Below are 19,990 nucleotides of genomic sequence, written 5' to 3' on the forward strand. Positions count from 1 at the left end.
GCATTTAGCCACTCGGAGAGCTCCTTGCAGCCAGGGGCAGTGTGTATCTGGAGGGCCTGCCAGATGGTTCTTCAGTCTGTGTGACAAGTTTTGTCCTAACTTCATTATATATTATATAAATAAAAGGAAAAAGACTTAAGACTCTGTAGTGGAACCTAAAGAGGCTGTACCTCAAAGTAATGTGCCCTAGGGTGAGGAGTTACTATTTAGTAGTTGAAGAACTTGAAGCATTCAAAGAACAGCTGCCGGACGTTTTTTATTTTATTTTTTAGAAAGGACTTTGGAAGCTTGAAGCAAAAGCAGAGTTAATTTTGTGGACCAGCTGCTTGTAGTGACAAAGCCTTGTTTTAATTCTGCCATGTCAGCAAGAGGCGTGTCTTCCTCTGTAACCATCACCTGCCTTCCTCACCTCGCTGGCCTCACCAGCATCTCTTGTCACTTCCGTATTGGTGGACTTTGTTAGACTGAAACATCAGAAACTCTTCCAAGTCTCTCAAGCACTAGGTCACCTTCCCCCCCCCGGTGGAGTGATCCTGGGGGTTTGGGTGTAGAATGGATCCCATGTGAGACGTTCCCATTCTTTTCGTTGTGAAGTGTAATGACATAAACTCTAGAAAAAGAAGGGGTTAAAAGCAGTGTGGAATAATTTAGTAACCACCTGCAAGTGTATAAAGGCTTTGAAGATGATAGTGCTCAGGCTCTGTTAAATTCAGTATTAAATTAGGAAGTAGTCAGGACACATACGAAGAATTTATGAAAAGCATAAAATTATATCTCCTGAGAATCCATTCTCACTTAACTAGTCACTTGTAGTTTAGCTACGGTCAAACTTCAAGTTCCTTTATCTTTTAAGAGTCACTTAAAAGATCACAACCAAATCAACATTTAGAATTACCCATTGGTCTCTTTCAATATTGATGGGGGGAAGCTTATATTTTTGCTTAGATTTTATTGACATTTTTGTTTTCTTCAGATTTAGGCATTGGAGATCTAATTCCTGTGGATGTTAACCACTTGAACATTTGTAAGCCAAAGAAAAAGGATGCTTTTTTGTACCAACGTACCTTACAATTCATCCGTGAAACTTTAGCCAAAGACCTTGAAAACTGACCGTTGTCTTCTTCCGTTTTTCATATGTGAACACAGTGCAAGAAACTTGGTGTTCTCTTTCTCTCTTTAAGCTCTAAGCAATCATGCAAACATAGTCCCTGTGGCATCAACGTGGTCTGGGGTATCTTGCAGGCAACAGAAGAGTGTTCTCAGTTCATGCGCTGTAAGGCACAAACACAGAAGTGGCAATCAAAGAATGAAGGGCTAGACTGGATTCTTTCAATTTACAAGAAATTCCACGTGTGCCAGTTTATGTTGTGCATTGTTGTCCCTGGTGACGGGGAGCAAGCTGCTATGGATAGAGAATGCCTTTTGTCGTCTGTGGCTGTCTCCAGCTCACGCTACGAGGAGCATTGATGGCTTCTGAAGGGAGAGCCATGGGCAACACCATAAAAATGCCATTTGGAGAGTACCTAGAATGAACTAGAGCGTAAAAGACTCTTTTATTCTGGGTTTCCATGTGCTGTAAATTTTTAAAAACATGTCAGTGTAAACCTTTGTCTAACATGTTGACTTTGTCAGACCTCTTGTCATCCATGGATCAGTTCCTTGTATGTTTTTATTTTCACATTGCTGAGAACAAATATTTCCCTTTTTAAAAAAATTCTATAGTAATTCTTTCCTGACTGTAGTTACCTGTACTTGTATTTGTTCCCAGATAAAGTAGCTAATCCATTATTGATCAGAGTGTGAAATAAAACTGTTCTAAGCCATTATATATATTAGCAAATACTCAGTATCAAGAGTCTCACATTCTTTTTAGCTAAATAAAGTACACCTTTCTTGCTTATTTGGAAGTGGCATTAACTGACCTCTAGCATGTGAGAAATAGGAAATCATGTTGATGACTTTTTCTTTTTTTAAATAACAGCATTATTGAGATATATAAAATTTATCCTTTTAAATATACAGTTCAGGGCCGGCCCTGTGGCTTGGTGGTTAAGTGCGCGCGCTGCGATGCTGGTGGCCCGGGTTCGGATCCCGGGTGCGCATCGAGGCACCACTTCTCCGTTCATCCTGAGGCCGAGTCCCACGTACAGCAACTAGAAGGATGTGCAGCTACGACACACAACTATCCACTGGGGCTTTGGGGGGAAAAATAAAAATAAATAAAATCTTTAAATATACAGTTCATTGATTTTTAGTATATTTACAGAGTTGTGCAACCATCACCATCTAATTTCAGAACATTTCATCATCCCAAAAAGTAACCCCATACCCATTAGCCATCATGCCTCACCTCCTCTCCCCTCAGCCCCTGGCAAACACTAGTCTATGTTCTATCCCTATGGATTTGGTTGTTATGCACATTTCATATAAATGGAATCATACATTATGTGGCCTTCTGTGTCTGGCTTCTTACTCTTAGCATAATGTTTTCAAGGTTCATCCATGATGTAGCATGTATCAGTACTTCATTCCTTTTTATGGCCAAATAATATTCCATTGTATAGATATACCATACCACATTTGTTTATGCAGTCATCACTTGGTGGACCTTTAGGTTATTTCCATTTTTTGGCTATTATGAATAATGCTGCTGTGAACATTCATGTACAAGTTTTTGTGTGGACATATGTTTTCTATACTAGGAATGAAATTGCTGGGTCCTGTTAAGCTTATGTTTACCATTTTGAAGATAATGGACATCTCTTGAATGAGATAGTCAAAGCTAAAACAGCGTCTGAAAGTAAACTGGGGTCTTCAGTAAACCCTATCAACATCTAATTGCTTAATTATGCAACAACCTAACAAGTGACTTAACCACTTATTTTATTGTGTAGATACAGCAAACGTGACTGTTAGCCAACAATAGTAAGTGCTATCTAATAGGATGACATGGGGAGACGGGGTAGATTTGTTTGGTTTATTTTCTTTTACTGTTTTCCGTGAACCATGGCAGATACCACCAGTTGAAACAACTATTCATTAACTTAGAGTAATGGAATGAAACCCCATTCCTTAAAATCTCAATATAGCTATCATAGCTGTGCTTTAAAAATAAGGTCAGGGAGAGAGAGCCAGTGTATTACTAAATTGCTGCAGTTTTTCAGGCAAATCACTTAACATTTCTTTTTATTCTGTCTCTGAAATGGATATGATATACACAGATTCACTTCATCAGTTTTGTGAGATTTAAGTCAATATGGTTTAAAAAAATCTGAAAAACACTTGAAGATTACAAAGTATGAAAATATATGTATTTGAAATAGTTTTAAACTTAGACCATCAATAAAATGGTTCTCCTAATTTAATCAATCAGCCTTGTTTAAATATCCTTTCTGGAAAAAAATGTCAAATGAAGCTTCATATTGCCTTTCTTCTCATGTGAAAAGTCACTTTAAATGATCTTGTTTAAGAAGGAAGTAAACATGGGGCCGGCCCTGTGGCTTAGAGGTTAAGTGTGCGCTCTCCGATGCTGGCGGCCCGGGTTCAGATCCCGGGCGTGCACCGACGCACCGCTTCTCCAGCCATGCTGAGGCCGCATCCCACATACAGCAACTGGAAGGATGTGCAGCTGTGACATACAACTATCCACTGGAGCTTTGGGGGGAAAATAAATAAATAAAATCTTAAAAAAAAAAAAAAAAAAAAAAAAAAGAAGGAAGTAAACAGAATATAGGTGTTACAGAGCAAACCACTGAAAGCAAGCTGTAAATAAAACGAGGATGAAAATGAAGTCAGTTATCCTTATTTGTGACCCCTTCACTTCTTATCACATTTCCCCAAAACCTGCCAGATTACACTGTTAACCCTAAAACTCGAGGGCACGAAGTCCCCCTTTACCCCGGGGTTTAAGTTAAATGTCACCACAGAAAGAGTCAGACTACAATACGGAGGATCGTGATACCTTTCTTGACACTATATCGACCATTCACCCAAGGCTACACCAACAGCCAGAATGTGGTGGAGGTCGCAGGCCTCTGCTTAGTGCGAGTGCCTGGGGGCAGAGGGCACCAGCATTCATTTCCTGTTGAGAGAAACAGCACAGCAATACAGTCTCTCTCGTGAACTTAGTTCATAATTCGCAGTGCCCCTCAAATTATTTCTAATTCCTGAAACTTGAGTTTTAGGCATACCCTCCTGAATTTTCAATTCCTTTGTAATATTAAATACATTGTATGATTTGGTTTTAATTGACATTTGGTACAAAATTATGCCTATGAAAAAAATTTAAGCATGTTCAATAAATGTCACTTGAAAGTACTTAATACAACTGATTATGCCCTCATATTGGATGTTGAACAATCCCAAAAGCTAATCACTTAAAATCTATTAAAATTTGCTTTATAGGAGCCGGCCCAGTGGCATAGTGCTTAAGTTCGTGTGCTCCACTTTGGTGGCCTGGGGTTCTCAGGTTTGGATACTGGTCGCAGACCTACACACCACTCATCAAGCCATGCTGTGGGGGTGACACACATACAAAATAGAGGAATATGGGCACAGATGTTAGCTCAGGGCCATGCTTCCTCAAGCAAAAAGAGGAGGATTGGCAACAGGTGTTAGCTCAGGGCCAATCTTCCTCACAAAAAAAGAAATTTCCTTTATAAAAAGTGGGATTTTATTATAAATTACCTTAATAAAGCAGAAGACATAAACAGTTTAATACCTAAGAAATTTCCAAATTTAGAAAAACCCCTTGTAAAAATTCCAGCTTGGCCTTGGAGTTTAAAAACATTGTCACAGGGTTCAAAATCTGGTTCCAGAGTTTGGCAACACTAAGCTTACTAGAACTTTTGGTTTTTAGTTTGCTTTATCTCAGAATTGTTAAGGCTAATTTATAACGAAAGCCAAATAATGCACTGATTCCTAGGACCAATAGAGAGTGCCTGATGTGAACACGATCTCCAAGCATAAAAGGTTTTTGTCATATATACGTGTATAATTTAGAATTCAGAATATTTTGACATTTGGGATTATTAGATTAAAACATTTTTAAAGCGTTCTGACCCAAATGGTGATATAGGAAGCTCCTGAACTCACCTGTGTCCATGGACACTGAATTTACAGCTACACACGGAGCAATTCCCTCTGAAAGAAATTCAGAAACTAGCTGAGTGACTCCTACATATTGGGCAAACAAGAAAATGCCCACATTGAAATGGGTAGGAAAGGCTGAGACACACACTCGCCATAAACCCCACCCCCAGCACAGTGAGATACAATTGGGAGGGAACTCACAACTCCCAGCTTCTCCCTGAGGAGTGAAGGGTTTGGACCCAACATCTAGCACCCCAACTTTTAACAGTGCCCCCAAAGGACGGCCCCAAAGCTCTGAAAGCCAATGGGGCTTATGTCCAAGAGACCCACAAGACTACAGCAAAGAAAGAAACAGTTCTTAATGGGTTCATGAGGACTCACTGTGGCTATCCCCCTAGGGGTCAGTGCACAGGCAGCAGACAGAAACACCCATCTGCTAGTCTTTCCCTGAAGGAGGCCTATTAGCCTGTCTTAAAAGCTGCAGCCTGAGGGTTAGTCTTCTAATTCAGCACACATCTAGAGGCTGTAATCCTCCCTGGAGACTGGGGAGGCCAGTGGGTGCCATCTCTGCGTTCTCCCTCTGGCCCACATCAGGTTACTGATGTCTCCCCTGGAAGGAGCTTGTGCACATGTCTGGTGCCCGAGCTTTTGTGGCTGCTGCTCAGGGAATGCCCCCTTGATTGCCCAGCTCTGGTGGCCAGCAGGGCTTGTGTTTGCAGGTTCCACAGGACTGTAGTAAAGAAACAGTTCTCAACTTGCTATCCACCCAGGGCTCAGCATAGAGGGAGCAGGCCAAAACACCCATCTCCCAGTCTTTCCTTGAAAGAGGTCTATTTGCATACTTGAAAAGCTGCTGCCTGAGGGTCCAGTTTCCAATCAGCCTGCATCTAGGTACTGACTGAGGTCCTCCTCTTTGGAAGACTGACAGGTCTTGGCAGACCCTCAACTACTGGGAGCCACTAAGAACAATGAAGGTGGCTTGGACAATCACAAAGTTTTGAGAGACAACCAAGAGCTCAGTGGGCTGAATGACAAGGTTCATGTCCAACACAAGACTACTTCATCAAGACTGGGAGAAGTTGTTTTTCTATCTAATGCACAGAAACCAACACAGAGAGCTGAGAAAAATGAAGAAACAAAGGAATATGTTCCAAACAAAAAAAAAAACAAGACAAAACTCCAGAAACAGACCTTAATGAAATGGAGATAAGTGATTGACCTGATAAAGAGTTCAAAATAATAAAGATGCTCACCAAGGTCAGGAGAATAATGCATGAACAAAGTGAGAATTTTAACAAAAACATAGAAAATACAGCAAAGTACCAAACAGAAATCACAGAGCTGAAGAATACAATAACTGAATTGGAAAATTCAATAGTGGGGTTCAACAACAAACTAGATATGTGGAAGAAAGGCTCACCAGACTCGAAGACAGGGCAGTGGACTTCATCTAATCAAAGGAACAAAAAGAGAAAAGAATGAAAAGGAGTGAAGATAGCTTTAAAAAGGTACCAAGATGGGAACAAACAGCAGAACAAACTCCTTTCCAAAAAAATTTTTGAGATATTGGAACTATCAGATACAGATGATAAAATATGCTTAAAAAATTTTAAAGAATACAAGGTTGAAATATGTTCAGAAACAGAAAACTATATAGTGACTTAGATTTTAGAAAGTACCAAAAATAGCTTCTAGAAAAGAAAGCTGAAATTAGATTAGATACCACTGAAAAAAATTAGTGAACAGGAAGAGAGGTCAGAAAAATTATCCAGAATGCAGCACAGAGAAAAAGAAAGATAGGAAATACAGAAGAGAAGCTAAAGATCTAGGCAAGTAAAAAGAAAACAAATTCTATCATATATTTCATTAGAGTACCAAAAGGAGAGAAGAATGTCCAGAGGCAGTATTTGCAAAGATAATGGTTGAACACTTTCCAGAACTGATGAAAGACGACAATCCACAGATTCAAGAAGTTCAATGAATCCAAAGCAGAGCAAAGAAATCCACAACTATACATAGCAGAGTGAAACTGCAGAAAAGCCAAAATAAGAGGAAAGCCTTAAAAGCAGTCAGAAGAAAAAAGCTTAAAGGAACAACAGTTAAGATTGCTGCTGTTGACAAGTCATCAGTCAATGGAAGCCAGAAGACATTGCAATGATATTGTTGATGTGCTGAAAGAAAACCACTCCCAGCCCACAATTATACATTCAGTAAAAATAATAAGACATTTAAAACATTAAGATGAAATAGACATTTTATATAAATTAAAATAGAGCTTACTACCAGCAGACCTTCATTAATGGAAATGTTAAAGGATATACTTCAGGTAGAAGGTAAGTGGTCCATCCAGAGGTGCTGAGATTCAAGAAGAAATGCAGAGTGAAAAAGGAGGCAACTATTTGGATAAACTAAATGAAAATGGATTGTATAAAACATAATAATGTCTTGAGTGGGTGTTAAAATATGTACAATTAAAATACTCAGCAACTATAGTTGGGGTGGTATAAATGGAGATAAAGTGTTCCAAGGTCATTGCATTATTCAAGAAGAAGGTAAAAGTAATGATTAACATTAAACTTTGAGAACTTAATGATACACGTAATTTCTAAGATAACCAATAAAAATGTAACCAACAATAATAGGGTATAATGACTTGCAAATTAGGAGATCATGATAAAAATCCAAAAGAAGGCACAAAAGGAGGGGAAAAGAAGCAAAGAACAGAGAGTACAAAGAGAACGCACAAGATAGCACGGTAAATTTAAACCCAAATATAGCGATTATTACATTAAATGTAAATGGACCAAATACCCCAGTTAAAAGATAAATATGTCAGGGTAGATAAGAAAACAACACTCAATTACCTATTTCTAAGAGACCACTCTGAAGCACGAGAGCACAGAAAAGTTCAAAATAAAAAAGATGGAAAAAGACATGTCATGTGAATACCAAAAGCAAGCTGGTGTAGCTACATCATGTAAAACATACTTTAGGGCAAGAAGAATTGTTAGAGAAATATGGGATCACTTCATAGTGATAAAAGATTAAATTCACCAGGAAAATATTAAATTTTAATTGCATATGAATGTCAGTGTATGGCCAGAAATTATAAATGCAAAAATGGAGAAAACTACAAGAAATAGACACAATGGGAGATTTTTACACATGTATTAATAAAACAAGCTAACCAAAAAAAAAAAAAAAAAGAAAAAGAAAAAGAAAAGAAAAAAGGGACAGGGAAGAATATAAGATTTGAACTACATGCTTTCCAGACTTTACCCACTGGAATATTTAGAGCACTGTACCTAAGGAGTGGAGAATACACCTTCTTTTCAGATCAGACCAAATGGTCAAATGAGCTAAGCACTGATCTCAAGAAGTTAGAAAAATGAACACTGACATAAAACCAAAGAAAATAGAAGGAAAGAATTTAAAAAGAACACAAGTTGAAATAGAAAACAAACATAAAATAGAGTTTCAACAGAACTAGAAGTTGATTCTTTGAAAAGACTAAAAAAATTGATAAACCTCTAGTGAGACCAATCAAGAGAAAAAGAGAAGGCACAAATTACCAATATTAGGAATGAAAAGGAGATATCACTATAATGTAGACATTAAAAGATAAGAGGATATTATGAATACTTTTAGGCCAATAATATTAAATTTTAGATGAAATAGAAAATTCCAAGTAAACTATAGCTTACTCAACTTGCCCATGAAGTAGAGAACTTGCCCATAAAGTAGATACTAGTCCTATGACTATTAAACAGAATTAGTGACTAAAAAAATCTTCTCACAAAAAAACTATAGACCCCATTGACTTTACTGGTGAACTCTACCAAAAATTTAAGGAGGAAATAATCCCAATATTATCAAAATTCTTTCTGCTAATAGAAAACAGTGTACTCCCCAACTTATGAGGTTAGTGTAACTGATACCAAAACCATACAAGGATAGTACAAAAAAGAGAATCTTACTTATGAACATAGTTGCAAAAATCCTAAACAAAAATATCAACAAACTAAATCCAGTAATATTTTTAAAAGATAATGTAATCTGTCCAAGTTGATTTATACCAAGAATGCAAGGTTGTTTAGCATTGGAAAACTGATCAATGTAATTCACCATATTAACCAACAAAAGGAGGAAAAACATCATAATCATTTAATACACATAGAAAATGTCTTTGATAAAATTCAACAACCATTCATGAAAAAGATAAATTCAGCAATCCAGAAAGAGAATTTCCTCAAGCTCATAAAGGGTGTCTAAAGAACAAAAAACAATAGACATCATACTTAATGGCAAAAATATTAACACTTTCCCTTTGAGAAGAAGAATAACACAAGAATGCCTATTATTTAACATTGTACTAAATGTCCTAGCCACCTCTATAAGCCAAGAAAAAGGCATAAAAAGGTACAAGGATGGGAAAAGAAGAAACAAAAGTCATTGTTTGCAGATCATATGATCGTCTACATAGAAAATCCCAAAGAATCTACAGATGATACAATATTTTATCAATTTTAAGACACATTTAGAAATATTTTAACATCTCTGTAACTGGGCTGCATCTCAGAATAGATGAGTCATAAATTAGTTGGAAGCCTTCTCAGTCTGTTTGAGCTGCTATAACAAAATATCACAGACTGGGTGGCTTGTGAACAACAAACGGTTATCTCTCACAGTTCTAGAGGCTGGGAAGTCCAAGATCAAGATGCAATCATGGTTGCGTTCTGGTGAGGGGACTTTTCCTAGTTCATAGCTGGCACCCTCTTGCTGTGTCCTCACGTGGTGGAAGTGGCGAGGGAGCTCTGTGAGGTCTCTTTTATAAGAACCCTAATGCCATTCACGAAGTCTGCATCCTCATGACCTAATTATCTTCCAAAGACTCCATGTCCCAATACCATCATCTTTGGGGGTTAAGATTTCAACATATGAATTTTAGGGGGACACAAACATTCAGACCATAGCATCTTTTTAAGAATAATAGTACATAAATGGTGTATCTTATAATTGATGGTATATTAGATACACTGAAATACACTAAATTGTTAGAATTTTATGAGAGTTTAGCAAGGTTGCTTGATGCAGTCAATACACAAAAAAACTCCTATTTAAGTACACTAGCAAAAAATAGCAAACGAATTTTAAAGAATTATTGTAAACTGTTAGATATAGTCATGGTATTAAGGTTATAAAAGAAAATGTTATTTAGAGATACACATTAGAAGTATTTAGGAGTCAAATATCAAAGCAAATATAGTAAAATGTTAATTACTATTAAATCCTGGTGATGGGTATATGAGGGTTCAAACTGTTCCCTCTGATTTCATACATGTTTGAAAATTTTTATAACAAAAACTTTGAGATACATTAATGAAATCCTTAATTGGAGAAATATACCATGTTCTTATATTGAAGAGTCAATATTGTAAAGATGTCTATTCCATCCCACACAGTCCCAGTCAAAAATTCCAATAGGTTTTATTTTTTTAATAGGACTTGATGAATTGATTCTAAAATTTATATGGAATTCCAAAGGGTCAAGAATAGCCAAGACACTCTAAAGAATGAGGTAGGAGGGCTTGTTTTACCAGATATCAAAGTTAAATGAAATAAGACAACGTAGTATTGGCACAGAACAGATTGCCCACGGGGCAGAAATTCTGGAATGGCAATAATGAAGAGCTCAGGGAAACCTCTCCCCCAAAGAGACATCTACTATTAAACTAGTCAAAATTAGCAAAGGCAATCATTCAAAGTGTTTAGAGATTGATCAAAAGACAACAAACTGAGAAGAATTTATTCAACAAAATCTAAGGAATCATGGTGAGAACAATGGGAGGACAGCAATGGAGCTAGACGTAGAGCCTGCCCAGATGCCTCCACAGATCTGCCTTGCAGAAAGACCTGTTCCATTTGGGGCGCAGAGGAACTGACATGCCAAAACACGTGCGTGCACACGCGCGTGCACGCACACACACACACTTTTGTACCCTACAACTAAAAAACATTTTTATTTTACACTGAAAAAATCAGTTCTGCACTTGACCACAGAGCAAACCTTAATAAATTTCAAAAAGTAGATGTTTAGCAAGGCCATATTCTCAGGTCATAATCCATAAAATTAGGAGCAATTTTAAAATGCCAAACAAACCCAAACTGTTGGAACATTACACAGTCTCCCCTGGATCAAAGAGGAAATAAAAGCAAATTACAATCTAGAAATTAATGAAAAGGAGAATATTTCATACCAAAATGTGTAGGGTAAAGTTAAAGCTATAATTAGAGGAAAATATATAACTTTAGATGTATTTACTTAAGGAAAACTAAAAATAATGAATCCAGTGCTACCTTTAATTAAGAAATTAGGAAAAGAACAAAATTAAAAAGTAGAAAAAGGGTGCAAATTAAGGATAAGTTGAAGTTAATGAAAAATGTTTAAAAACTGACAGAAAACATTTTTAAAAACAATAGAGAGGATATCTAAATCCCAATGTTATTTGAAAGTGTCAGTAAGAGTGAATAACCCCTTGAGAAACCTAATTAAAGGATGAGAGAGCATTGGTTTGTTATTTACTCAACAGCATGATATAACTATCCCTCAGGAAGATGATGTTGGACCCCCTACCTCACACCATTTATAAACCATCTTCCAGACGCTTTGAAGAGCTGCTGTTAGCCTAGGCAAAGCCTGTAATCTTAACACTCTAACACACAGATTTATTTAGGTATTTCCACTACTCACTACTTCTATTATCTACAGAATAAAATCCTAAACTTTCATTTAGGGTCCTCTGAAATTCTTTCCCATCAGCCAACATGCTTTCCGTGTACATAAATCCATTTTGCTACTTGTCAATTTCTTAATCCTCTTCTCTCAAATCTGCCATGACCTCTCTGTTCACAAATTAATCAATCCCACACTTGGTCTCCTCATGGAGATAGAGGCTATTATACAGGCACAAACAGTTTGCCTTGCATGAGAGTGAGTTTCAAATCTCTCTCCCACTACGTTGGAAAAGGCAGGTACTGTACTTGGCTGTTTCCTTCCTCCCCATCCATTTCCCAGGGCTGTGCACTCAGATTGAATAAATTCAGTACAGTACTTACTGTTCAAGAAGGGCTAGCCATCTTTATTGAGATTGTCAGTATATTCTTATTCCTGAAAGTCACCAGAGAACATTTATGACTTTATTTTGAGTGTTAATTAGCTAAGAACAAACCTAGACAGAACTTGAAGATTGTTTACTCTCTTCTCTCTACACAGCGATGTACTCAAACCACTCTAGCAGTCTAAGATTTTATAAGTTTGCTATAAGAGTCTATGGAAAATGAATTCCAGCATCTCTCACTATTGTAGATATTGTAGCATCAAGTTATCACACTGTTATGGCAGTGGTCCCAGCTAGGACCATTCAAGTCATAAATTCTTAACCAAATTTTTACTTTTCTGCTTTTCTTCTGGTTGGAAAAATCCCCTCCCCCAAAAAAACTCAAACAGAGGAATAACTAGTAATCACATTTCATCCAGAATAGAAGGCTAGCCAAAGAAGATACCCCAAGATTCTCCTCACATCTGAAAAGAAAGAAGCCAAATTAAAAAAAAGACAAAACATTTAATAGGTATTTTTTACAATTTCAGTACAAATTACCACTTCAAATAAACATTACAGGGTTTTATTAATTGCTAGTCACCCAATAAATAATTTTTGCAGCTTTTCTTTCTGATGAAATTACTTCATTATAGAGTGAATGTGCTTACATTTATATGCATGTCAGCAGAATTTTATTAAGTGTCCTGAACTTCAACAACTTTAAACGTTTACAGGAATTGCTTGGGCAGATGTCCTAATTTCAATCATTTACTGGATCCAATTTAAAAAATAGGCAAGAAGTCTGAGAAGATTATGTTGTAAAAGGGAATATAATCGGGGTCAGAGAGACAACGTTGAATTGTGAAGTACCGTGCCCCAAACGGTCTGCAGCGAAGTGTAACATCTTACAGAACAGTCATGAAATAAACTGCAAGGTCACACAAAAAAAGGCCTGTGTGGGAACATCAAAGTCAGACTAAAAATAAAAAAACCACAGAAAGAAATCCCCAGGATGGCAGCTGCTCATTATCAAGATTATTCAACCGACTCTGCTGTTAACCTAGGAAACCTACCAATGATTAAGCACTTAAAAAATAAATAAGGCAATTCCAATTGTCCCTTTTTTGTTGTTAAAGAGAACCTTGGTGTGAGAACCTCACATATCAACTCAAAATCCAGTCTATGTTGTTCACTAAATTTGAACACCCATGATCAAATAATATTTGTTCAATTCTTGTTAAACTACTTGTAATTTTTCTTGTGACCTGCCTCCCCAATTTTGTGTATTAATACTGTTGGATTCTTAAAAGCTACTTGAGTGATGAGCACTTATCTTAATTGAAATTCTGTTCTCCGTACCATTTATTTGCTGTCTAGAACAAAGAAGAAACCTGAAAATTAGGCCTAGTCCCAGCATTGCAAGCAACTCTTATGGTACTTATGTTTCTTCTGCTTTTCTGACTGGTTGTTACCTGTATCTGCTTTCAAATTCACCTCCTCTTTGGTGGGAAAAGAGGTTATAGAGAAAAGAGCATTTGAATTCAGAAATCTTTGCTTCCCTTCCCAATCGCACCCTTGGTAGCGATGCAAATCCTGGCAAATCATTTAACTTCTCTGAGCGTATTGCCCACCTTGCTATCTTTCTCCCCCTAACTCTTTCAAGGATCACGTTGTTGACTTCTTGCATTTATTAAACAGGTAAAAATGATATAAAGTACGTAAGTGCTACAGAAGGGGCCTTAATCAGCTAAGGCCAGAAACATCATCTTTTATGACTGGTCAACTACATGTATTATCTGTTTATCTCTCTGGGTCACTAATACCTTTTTCTTTTATCAGTTTTCAGATGAAATGAGATAAACGTTGTAGTTTTGTCTTTGTTTTGAGTGACAGATTGAAATCATCTGCAGTATATCTTGACAGTGGCAATGACAAATAATTCTGAAATCCCAGAGGTCTGATCGGTAAAAAGAAAGTGGTAATCCCCAGGCAAGACAACTATTGCCATCCTAACCATTAGCATTTAGCACAGGAATTCCCCAGTCACATTAGGGACGACACAGAATCATTGCTGTACGATTCTGACAGGAAAGACTCCTAAATATGGTACGTGGCACACTAAGACTTTGCCAGTGAATTTCTTATTCATAAAAATATGATATCTGCTCCAAATGGATTCTAGGCCTTATAACATTATTTTAAAAATGTAAAACAGTATGGTGATGAAATGATTGAATAGGCAAGAAGTGCTGTTGGAAATGTATAGGAACAATGCATACACAAAAAATAAACCTAATAAACATATAGTTAAGCAAACCCCAGCAATGCTGCCCCAGGGTTTCTTATATATAGGGACATGTGGTACCTTCCTTCCTGTAGCTATAGCCAGGCGGACCAGGCTAAACCAAATATTCTTCATATCATAACAACGAGGATCAATATTATGTGCCAGTACGAGTTTTCACATTTTGTGCTTTTACCAGGTATGGAATACAAGGGGAATAAAGAATCCACAAGGTTTCATTTAATAGGGAACAGATAGTGTGTAAAAATTGGTTCAAGTAGCACACCAGGGCTCAGGACTACAGCAATTTATGGGGCATGCCATGTCTAAGTCATGGAACAGGAATCTTTAGCCAGTTTAAGCTCAGGTTAAGCTAATGGGGTATGTGTTTCAGACCCAGAACAGTGTAGACACCACCTCCCACAGGGCTCACACATAACCAAGGTTAATATACATGTGCATAAATAAACAAGGGCCTACAGGAATGTACAGTCTAGTCATTTGCTTGATCTATCCACTGCTTCCAGTTCTGACTTTTTTTTGTGTGTGTGTGAGGACTAGCCCTGAGCTAACATCCAATGCCAATCCTCCCCTTTTTTCTTGAGGAAGACTGGCCCTGAGCTAACATCCGTGCCCATCTTCCTCTACTTTATATGGGACGCCGCCACAGCATGGCTTACCAAGCGGTGCGTCGGTGCGTGCCCGGGATCCGAACCTGCAAACCCCGGGCCACCGAAGCGGAGCGCGTGCACTTAACCGCTTGCACCACTGGGCCGGCCCCTAACTCTGACATTTTGTAACTCAGTGTCAGCGGGCCAGGTACAGATCTTAATGGTCCCAACCACCTTCTAGGCTAATCCTTACTTTATGCATCAACCTTCAGGTGATTCATCAAAAAGTTATTCCAACTCTGTAAAATACAAACAAAATTTTAAAAACACCAGATACACACATAAATTGCACAACCATCTACAATTCAATGGGAGAAAACTTCTTGGGTATTACCAGCCAGATTCCCTCTCCTAAAATTCATACACTGAACCTAACCAGAGGTTTCCCATACCCCTGAGAGGAAACTTGAAATGCACAAGTCTGGAATAAAGCATAGCTTGGTGGCTGAATAATAATCTTATTGAATAAGAGACACAATTTTTTGTAAACCACACAAGAGTTACAGAAGTACAAATGTTTTTTCAGTGTGCCTTTAAATAGATGTCTCTTTTGACTGGGGGACTGAGGCCAAGGCTCTGGGCTTTTCCCTGTAAAGTGATGTCTAAGGAAAGAAGGCACACGTTCTGCAAGAAAGCAGCTGTCAAGGTTTCCCACTCATGTTTTCGCCAGTGGGTCAAACACTTGCAGCACCGTCCTCTTGTCCTTGTCACTGACTGTCACCCAGTGACTGAAGTCTTTTTGCCTGTGCTCCGGTGGCGGCTCCTCGGCAGCTGAGGTGCGGACTTGCGGTGGGGCTGTGTGTGCCCTTCCAAGGTTCCTGGTCCCCGCGTCCAGGGGGTCAGAGGTCTTGGGAAGCCAGGCATTATTCAGCAGGTTAGGGTGCTGGAGAAGGCTCCAGAAGGGATCCTGAGAATCACCCAGAAGGGAGGCTGCCTCTGACTTCAGCTCCTTGGGGCCATCAGTCTCGGGGCTTGCAGCAGATGAAGTGCCAAGAAAAGCCGGTTGTGGAAGGAGAGCACCCCCATCAGGCTGGGGTGCAGGGGGACAGTCACGGCTGGGGCTGCTGCTGCTGCAGCTGAGGTCCTGGAGAAGCTGGCTGTTGCTCTGCAGAACCTGCAGGTGGAAGGAGGCGGGGGCTGACTTCTTCCTCCTCGGGGGGACCTGGGGCACAAGAGGCGGGACCTCCGGAGGGGGTGGCATGGTGGCTCCAGCCACTGGAGGGGCATCGTCTGGCGCTGGCCTTCCACCACTTGGCTTCCTCTCGGCACCTTTCCCGGGCTGAAGTGTTCTTGGTTTGGGAACAGGCGGGACTGTCGCTAGAGGAGGGGTTTCAAGGCTTGTTTCCGGGGGCCCGATTGTAAAATGGGCAGTCTGTTGCCCAAAGTGCTCTTCCGGTGAAGTGGGCTGAGAAAAAGCACAACCAAGAGCGTAAATAAGAAGCCAGCCCGGGGTGGAGGCGGGGTGGTTGGGAATCAGACAGCACTCAGTGTCAGGAAGGGAGCAGAGATGGCACTAAGCTGACATTCTAGCAAATTCAAGATTTGAGAATGTCTGGGATATGGAAATAAGACCAGGTACGAAAGAGCACAGGACAAACACACACTTTTAGCAGGTCCAACGAAATATGAGTGACAATTTTAAAACCAGGGCCACAGTGAATAATTTGAGACAAGTTTTTCTTTGTTACCTTAGGAAATGGGTTCTGCTCCTCCTCTATTAAAAGTGAACCTCTCTGAAGACTTTGAGGCCACAGCTTTGATAACTCAGTCTGCACTGTGCTAGGCTGAAGTGACTAAGGTCACGGCATTAAGCTAACGGAAGGACTACTGGATATATGTGTTCCTTGAATCTTTGATATTTAAATACAGCCGAAAGGAAAATTTCACACAGGAACTTCCTTAGTTCTGATTCAAAACTATCACAAAGAAAACAACTGCAGAGCACAAGAGGGCGCTCTGTACAGAAATGGCTCTCCGTAGTTCCAGCATCCGCATTTCAGGATTTCCTTTGGTTCTTTAGGAACCAAACTGAAAACAATCCCTTCCCCAACAGCCTTTGACTGTAACTCCTGTGCAGCCAGTCGGGTAAATGAATCCATTTCTGCCCCTGGGTTTTAAAAGAAAAGAGCAAGTACGCACAGGGAAAGGAGGAGGAAGGCGGCTGTACTTGTAAGGAGCATGGAAAATGGACAGATGCAACGAGCAGAAGTGGCATGAGCAACCCAGAAAACACAAAGCAAGCTCTGGAAGGACAAAGTACCAAAGGCACGGCTCATACACTCTACAGGTGGAAAAACAGCAGGCATTCTGCAATGACCAGCCAGGGATTACCGAGAGTCCCATTACGAGAACACTGAGATCAAACGGAAGATCCAGATGTCTCTATAGGCGCCAGTCTTTGGGCTGCTACTGTCCTGACAAACTCATGTCTTTGAAGCAGCAAGCAAGGCTGAGAAGCTTGAGAGCGAGAGCAGAATACAATCTGCAAGAAAAGTGGCACGAGATGCTGTGGACCCTCCAGAATCCCAGCCACACAAGGGCTTGTCAACATGGCTAATGTTGAAATCTGTTGCTTTTCTAATGCCAACAAAATCTGTACACGTGAAACCATGTGCACATAACATAGACCACACATAAATGGGAAATGGTGGAACATTTGGAATAAAGCATCCCACAGTGGTTCTATTTGGGGACTCCAATAGAACATTCCGGAAGCGTGATACCTCTAAGCTGTTACCATCATGGTGAGAAACTCCTGGTTTTTCTGCTCAGCTAGAGCCGAGATGCGGCAGGGATACGAAGGAGAAAGCGATTGCCAAGCATTTTCCTCAACGATGGGGCTGTGTCAGGAACTCAGGAATGTGTATGGAGAGACCAGACTTAACGGAGACGTAATTCTTATCTAACAAGACATTCGAGCAACTTGGGAGTAAGAGATTTATGCTACCAGGTTCTTACCTTTCCTGTCCTTCTCAAGGTTGGCTTCTTGATGGCAGGAACTCTGGGTGCCGGCCGACGGGGCAGGAGCGGGGCCACCCCTGCTGTGGGCTCTGGTTTGGAAGACCCTTGGTCCCTCGGGGCTGTGGCATTTTGGGCTTCTCCTGGGGCACCTGAAACATACAATTGCACGGCTGAAGTGTACAGATCAAGGCAATTTGCTGCATGAATTAATCTTCGGGCAGTCTACATTCTAAGGATATTTTATTAACACAGTGTATTTCCTTTCTTCTAAAAAAAAAAAAATTTTTTTGAAGGTTGTCAAGACCAACCAGCTAGGTTCGGCCCCCAGCTTCTCATGCTCACCTTCTCACCAGGGATGGTGATCTGGGTCCATGGATGGTCTTGATGGGGCATCAGTGAGGCCCTGACGTCACATGCAAAGTTTTATGTGCGTTTCTCAGGGGAGATGACCCAAAACTCCTCAAAATCTCAGCAGGGCCCACGACCAAGAAAATATTAAGTTGGGACCCTGGGTAGATTTCAAACCTCAAACCTCTCCTAACCTCGACATCTATAGAATTTTTTAAAAAAAATCGCTTTACTGCAATATAAGCCACATAGCATCAAATTCACTCTTTTTTAGGATACAATTTGGTGGTTTTTAGTATATTCATAAAGTTGTGTGACCATCACCACTATCTAATTCCAGAACAACTTCATCGCCCCAAAAAGAAACCCCATACATACCCATAGCCATCATTCCCCATTTCCTCCTCTCTCCAGCCCATGGAAACCACTAATAACTGTCTATCTGTATGGATTTGCCAATTCTGGACACTTTGTAAAATGGAATCATACAATGCACGGCCTTTTGTGTTTAGCTTCTTTCACTTAACATACTATTTTTGAGATTCACCCATGATACAGCATGTATTAGTACTCCATTCTTTTTTATGGTTGAATAATATTCCATTGTATGGATACACCACATTTTATCCATTCATCAGTTGATGGACACTTGGGTTGTTACATCCACATAATTTTAGTTATTTTTTTTAAATAAAAAAACACTTGTGATGGTATTATTCTACAACAGTGTTTCACAACCTCATAATTTATGCCCTCCTTAAATGTTATTCAGGAATTCCAAATAAGTTAAATATCCGGAATAAAAGCAAATCAGGCAATCGTAATTACATATGGCTTTTCAGAGGTGTAATCTCCCCTCTCCAAAATCAAAACAAAAAACATTAGTGACCAGTGATTTTGAAATGCATGGCAGACATTCCAAGTTACAATAATGATTAACATGGGTTAGAGTAACAGCAACAAAAATGAACAGGCAGTGCGGCAGAGAAGAGGTCCCCGCCTGGCAGTAAAGAATCTACAGTTGTTGCTGGATTTAAAAAATAGATTTTGTGCTTGAAATAGGATGCATACCTAACTATCTCTTTTTACAGAGCCAGCAGAATGAGTCAGTGCCTGCAGCATCACTCTTTTCTTTTTTTTTTTTTTGTGAGGAAGATCAGCCCTGAGCTAACATCCATGCTAATCCTCCTCTTTTTGCTGACGAAGACCTGCTCTGCGCTAACATCTATTGCCAATCCTCCTCCTTTTGTTTCCCCAAAGCCCCAGTAGATAGTTGTATGTCATAGTTGCACATCCTTCTAGCTGCTGTATGTGGGATGCGGCCTCAGCATGGCTGGAGAAGCGGTGAGTCGGTGCGCGCCCGGGATCCGAACCCGGGCCACCAGTAGCGGAGCGCGTGCACTTAACCGCTGAGCCACAAGGCTGGCCCAACATCACTCTTTTCTAATGTTCATTTTCATTTATTTCAATCTCTCCCTTAAGTGCTGCTTAATAATCCTGGGATTATTTTTATATACTTACTGCATTTTAAATAC

At 39.5% G+C, this 19,990-nt stretch overlaps 2 protein-coding genes across 5 annotated transcripts in view; one reads left to right on the top strand and one right to left on the bottom strand.

Moving 5' to 3' along the window:
- SERAC1 (serine active site containing 1) overlaps positions 1 to 1,900 on the top strand; it is a 64,972-nt gene extending 63,072 nt beyond the window's left edge. The window contains exon 17 of one of the 2 annotated variants that reach the window (XM_004440709.3): positions 974 to 1,900. In XM_004440709.3, coding sequence (XP_004440766.2) covers positions 974 to 1,110 — 137 coding nt within the window. In that variant the 3' untranslated portion in view covers positions 1,111 to 1,900. The remainder of the gene's footprint in view (positions 1 to 973) is intronic. The other variant, XM_087425089.1, reaches the window with a different exon arrangement.
- A 10,793-nt stretch (positions 1,901 to 12,693) lies between these two features.
- SYNJ2 (synaptojanin 2) overlaps positions 12,694 to 19,990 on the bottom strand; it is a 97,531-nt gene continuing 90,234 nt past the window's right edge. For 2 of the 3 annotated variants that reach the window (XM_014795483.2, XM_004440708.3), the window contains 2 exons: positions 18,105 to 18,256; positions 12,694 to 16,551 (listed from right to left, as the gene is read on the bottom strand). In XM_014795483.2, coding sequence (XP_014650969.2) covers positions 15,802 to 16,551; positions 18,105 to 18,256 — 902 coding nt within the window. In that variant the 3' untranslated portion in view covers positions 12,694 to 15,801. Of the gene's footprint in view, positions 16,552 to 17,083; positions 17,629 to 18,104; positions 18,257 to 19,990 lie in introns of those variants that run through there. The other variant, XM_087425090.1, reaches the window with a different exon arrangement.

This window comes from Ceratotherium simum, chromosome 38, assembly GCF_057802395.1.
Source record: "Ceratotherium simum simum isolate JZ-2026a chromosome 38, ASM5780239v1, whole genome shotgun sequence".
NCBI lineage: Eukaryota > Metazoa > Chordata > Mammalia > Perissodactyla > Rhinocerotidae > Ceratotherium > Ceratotherium simum.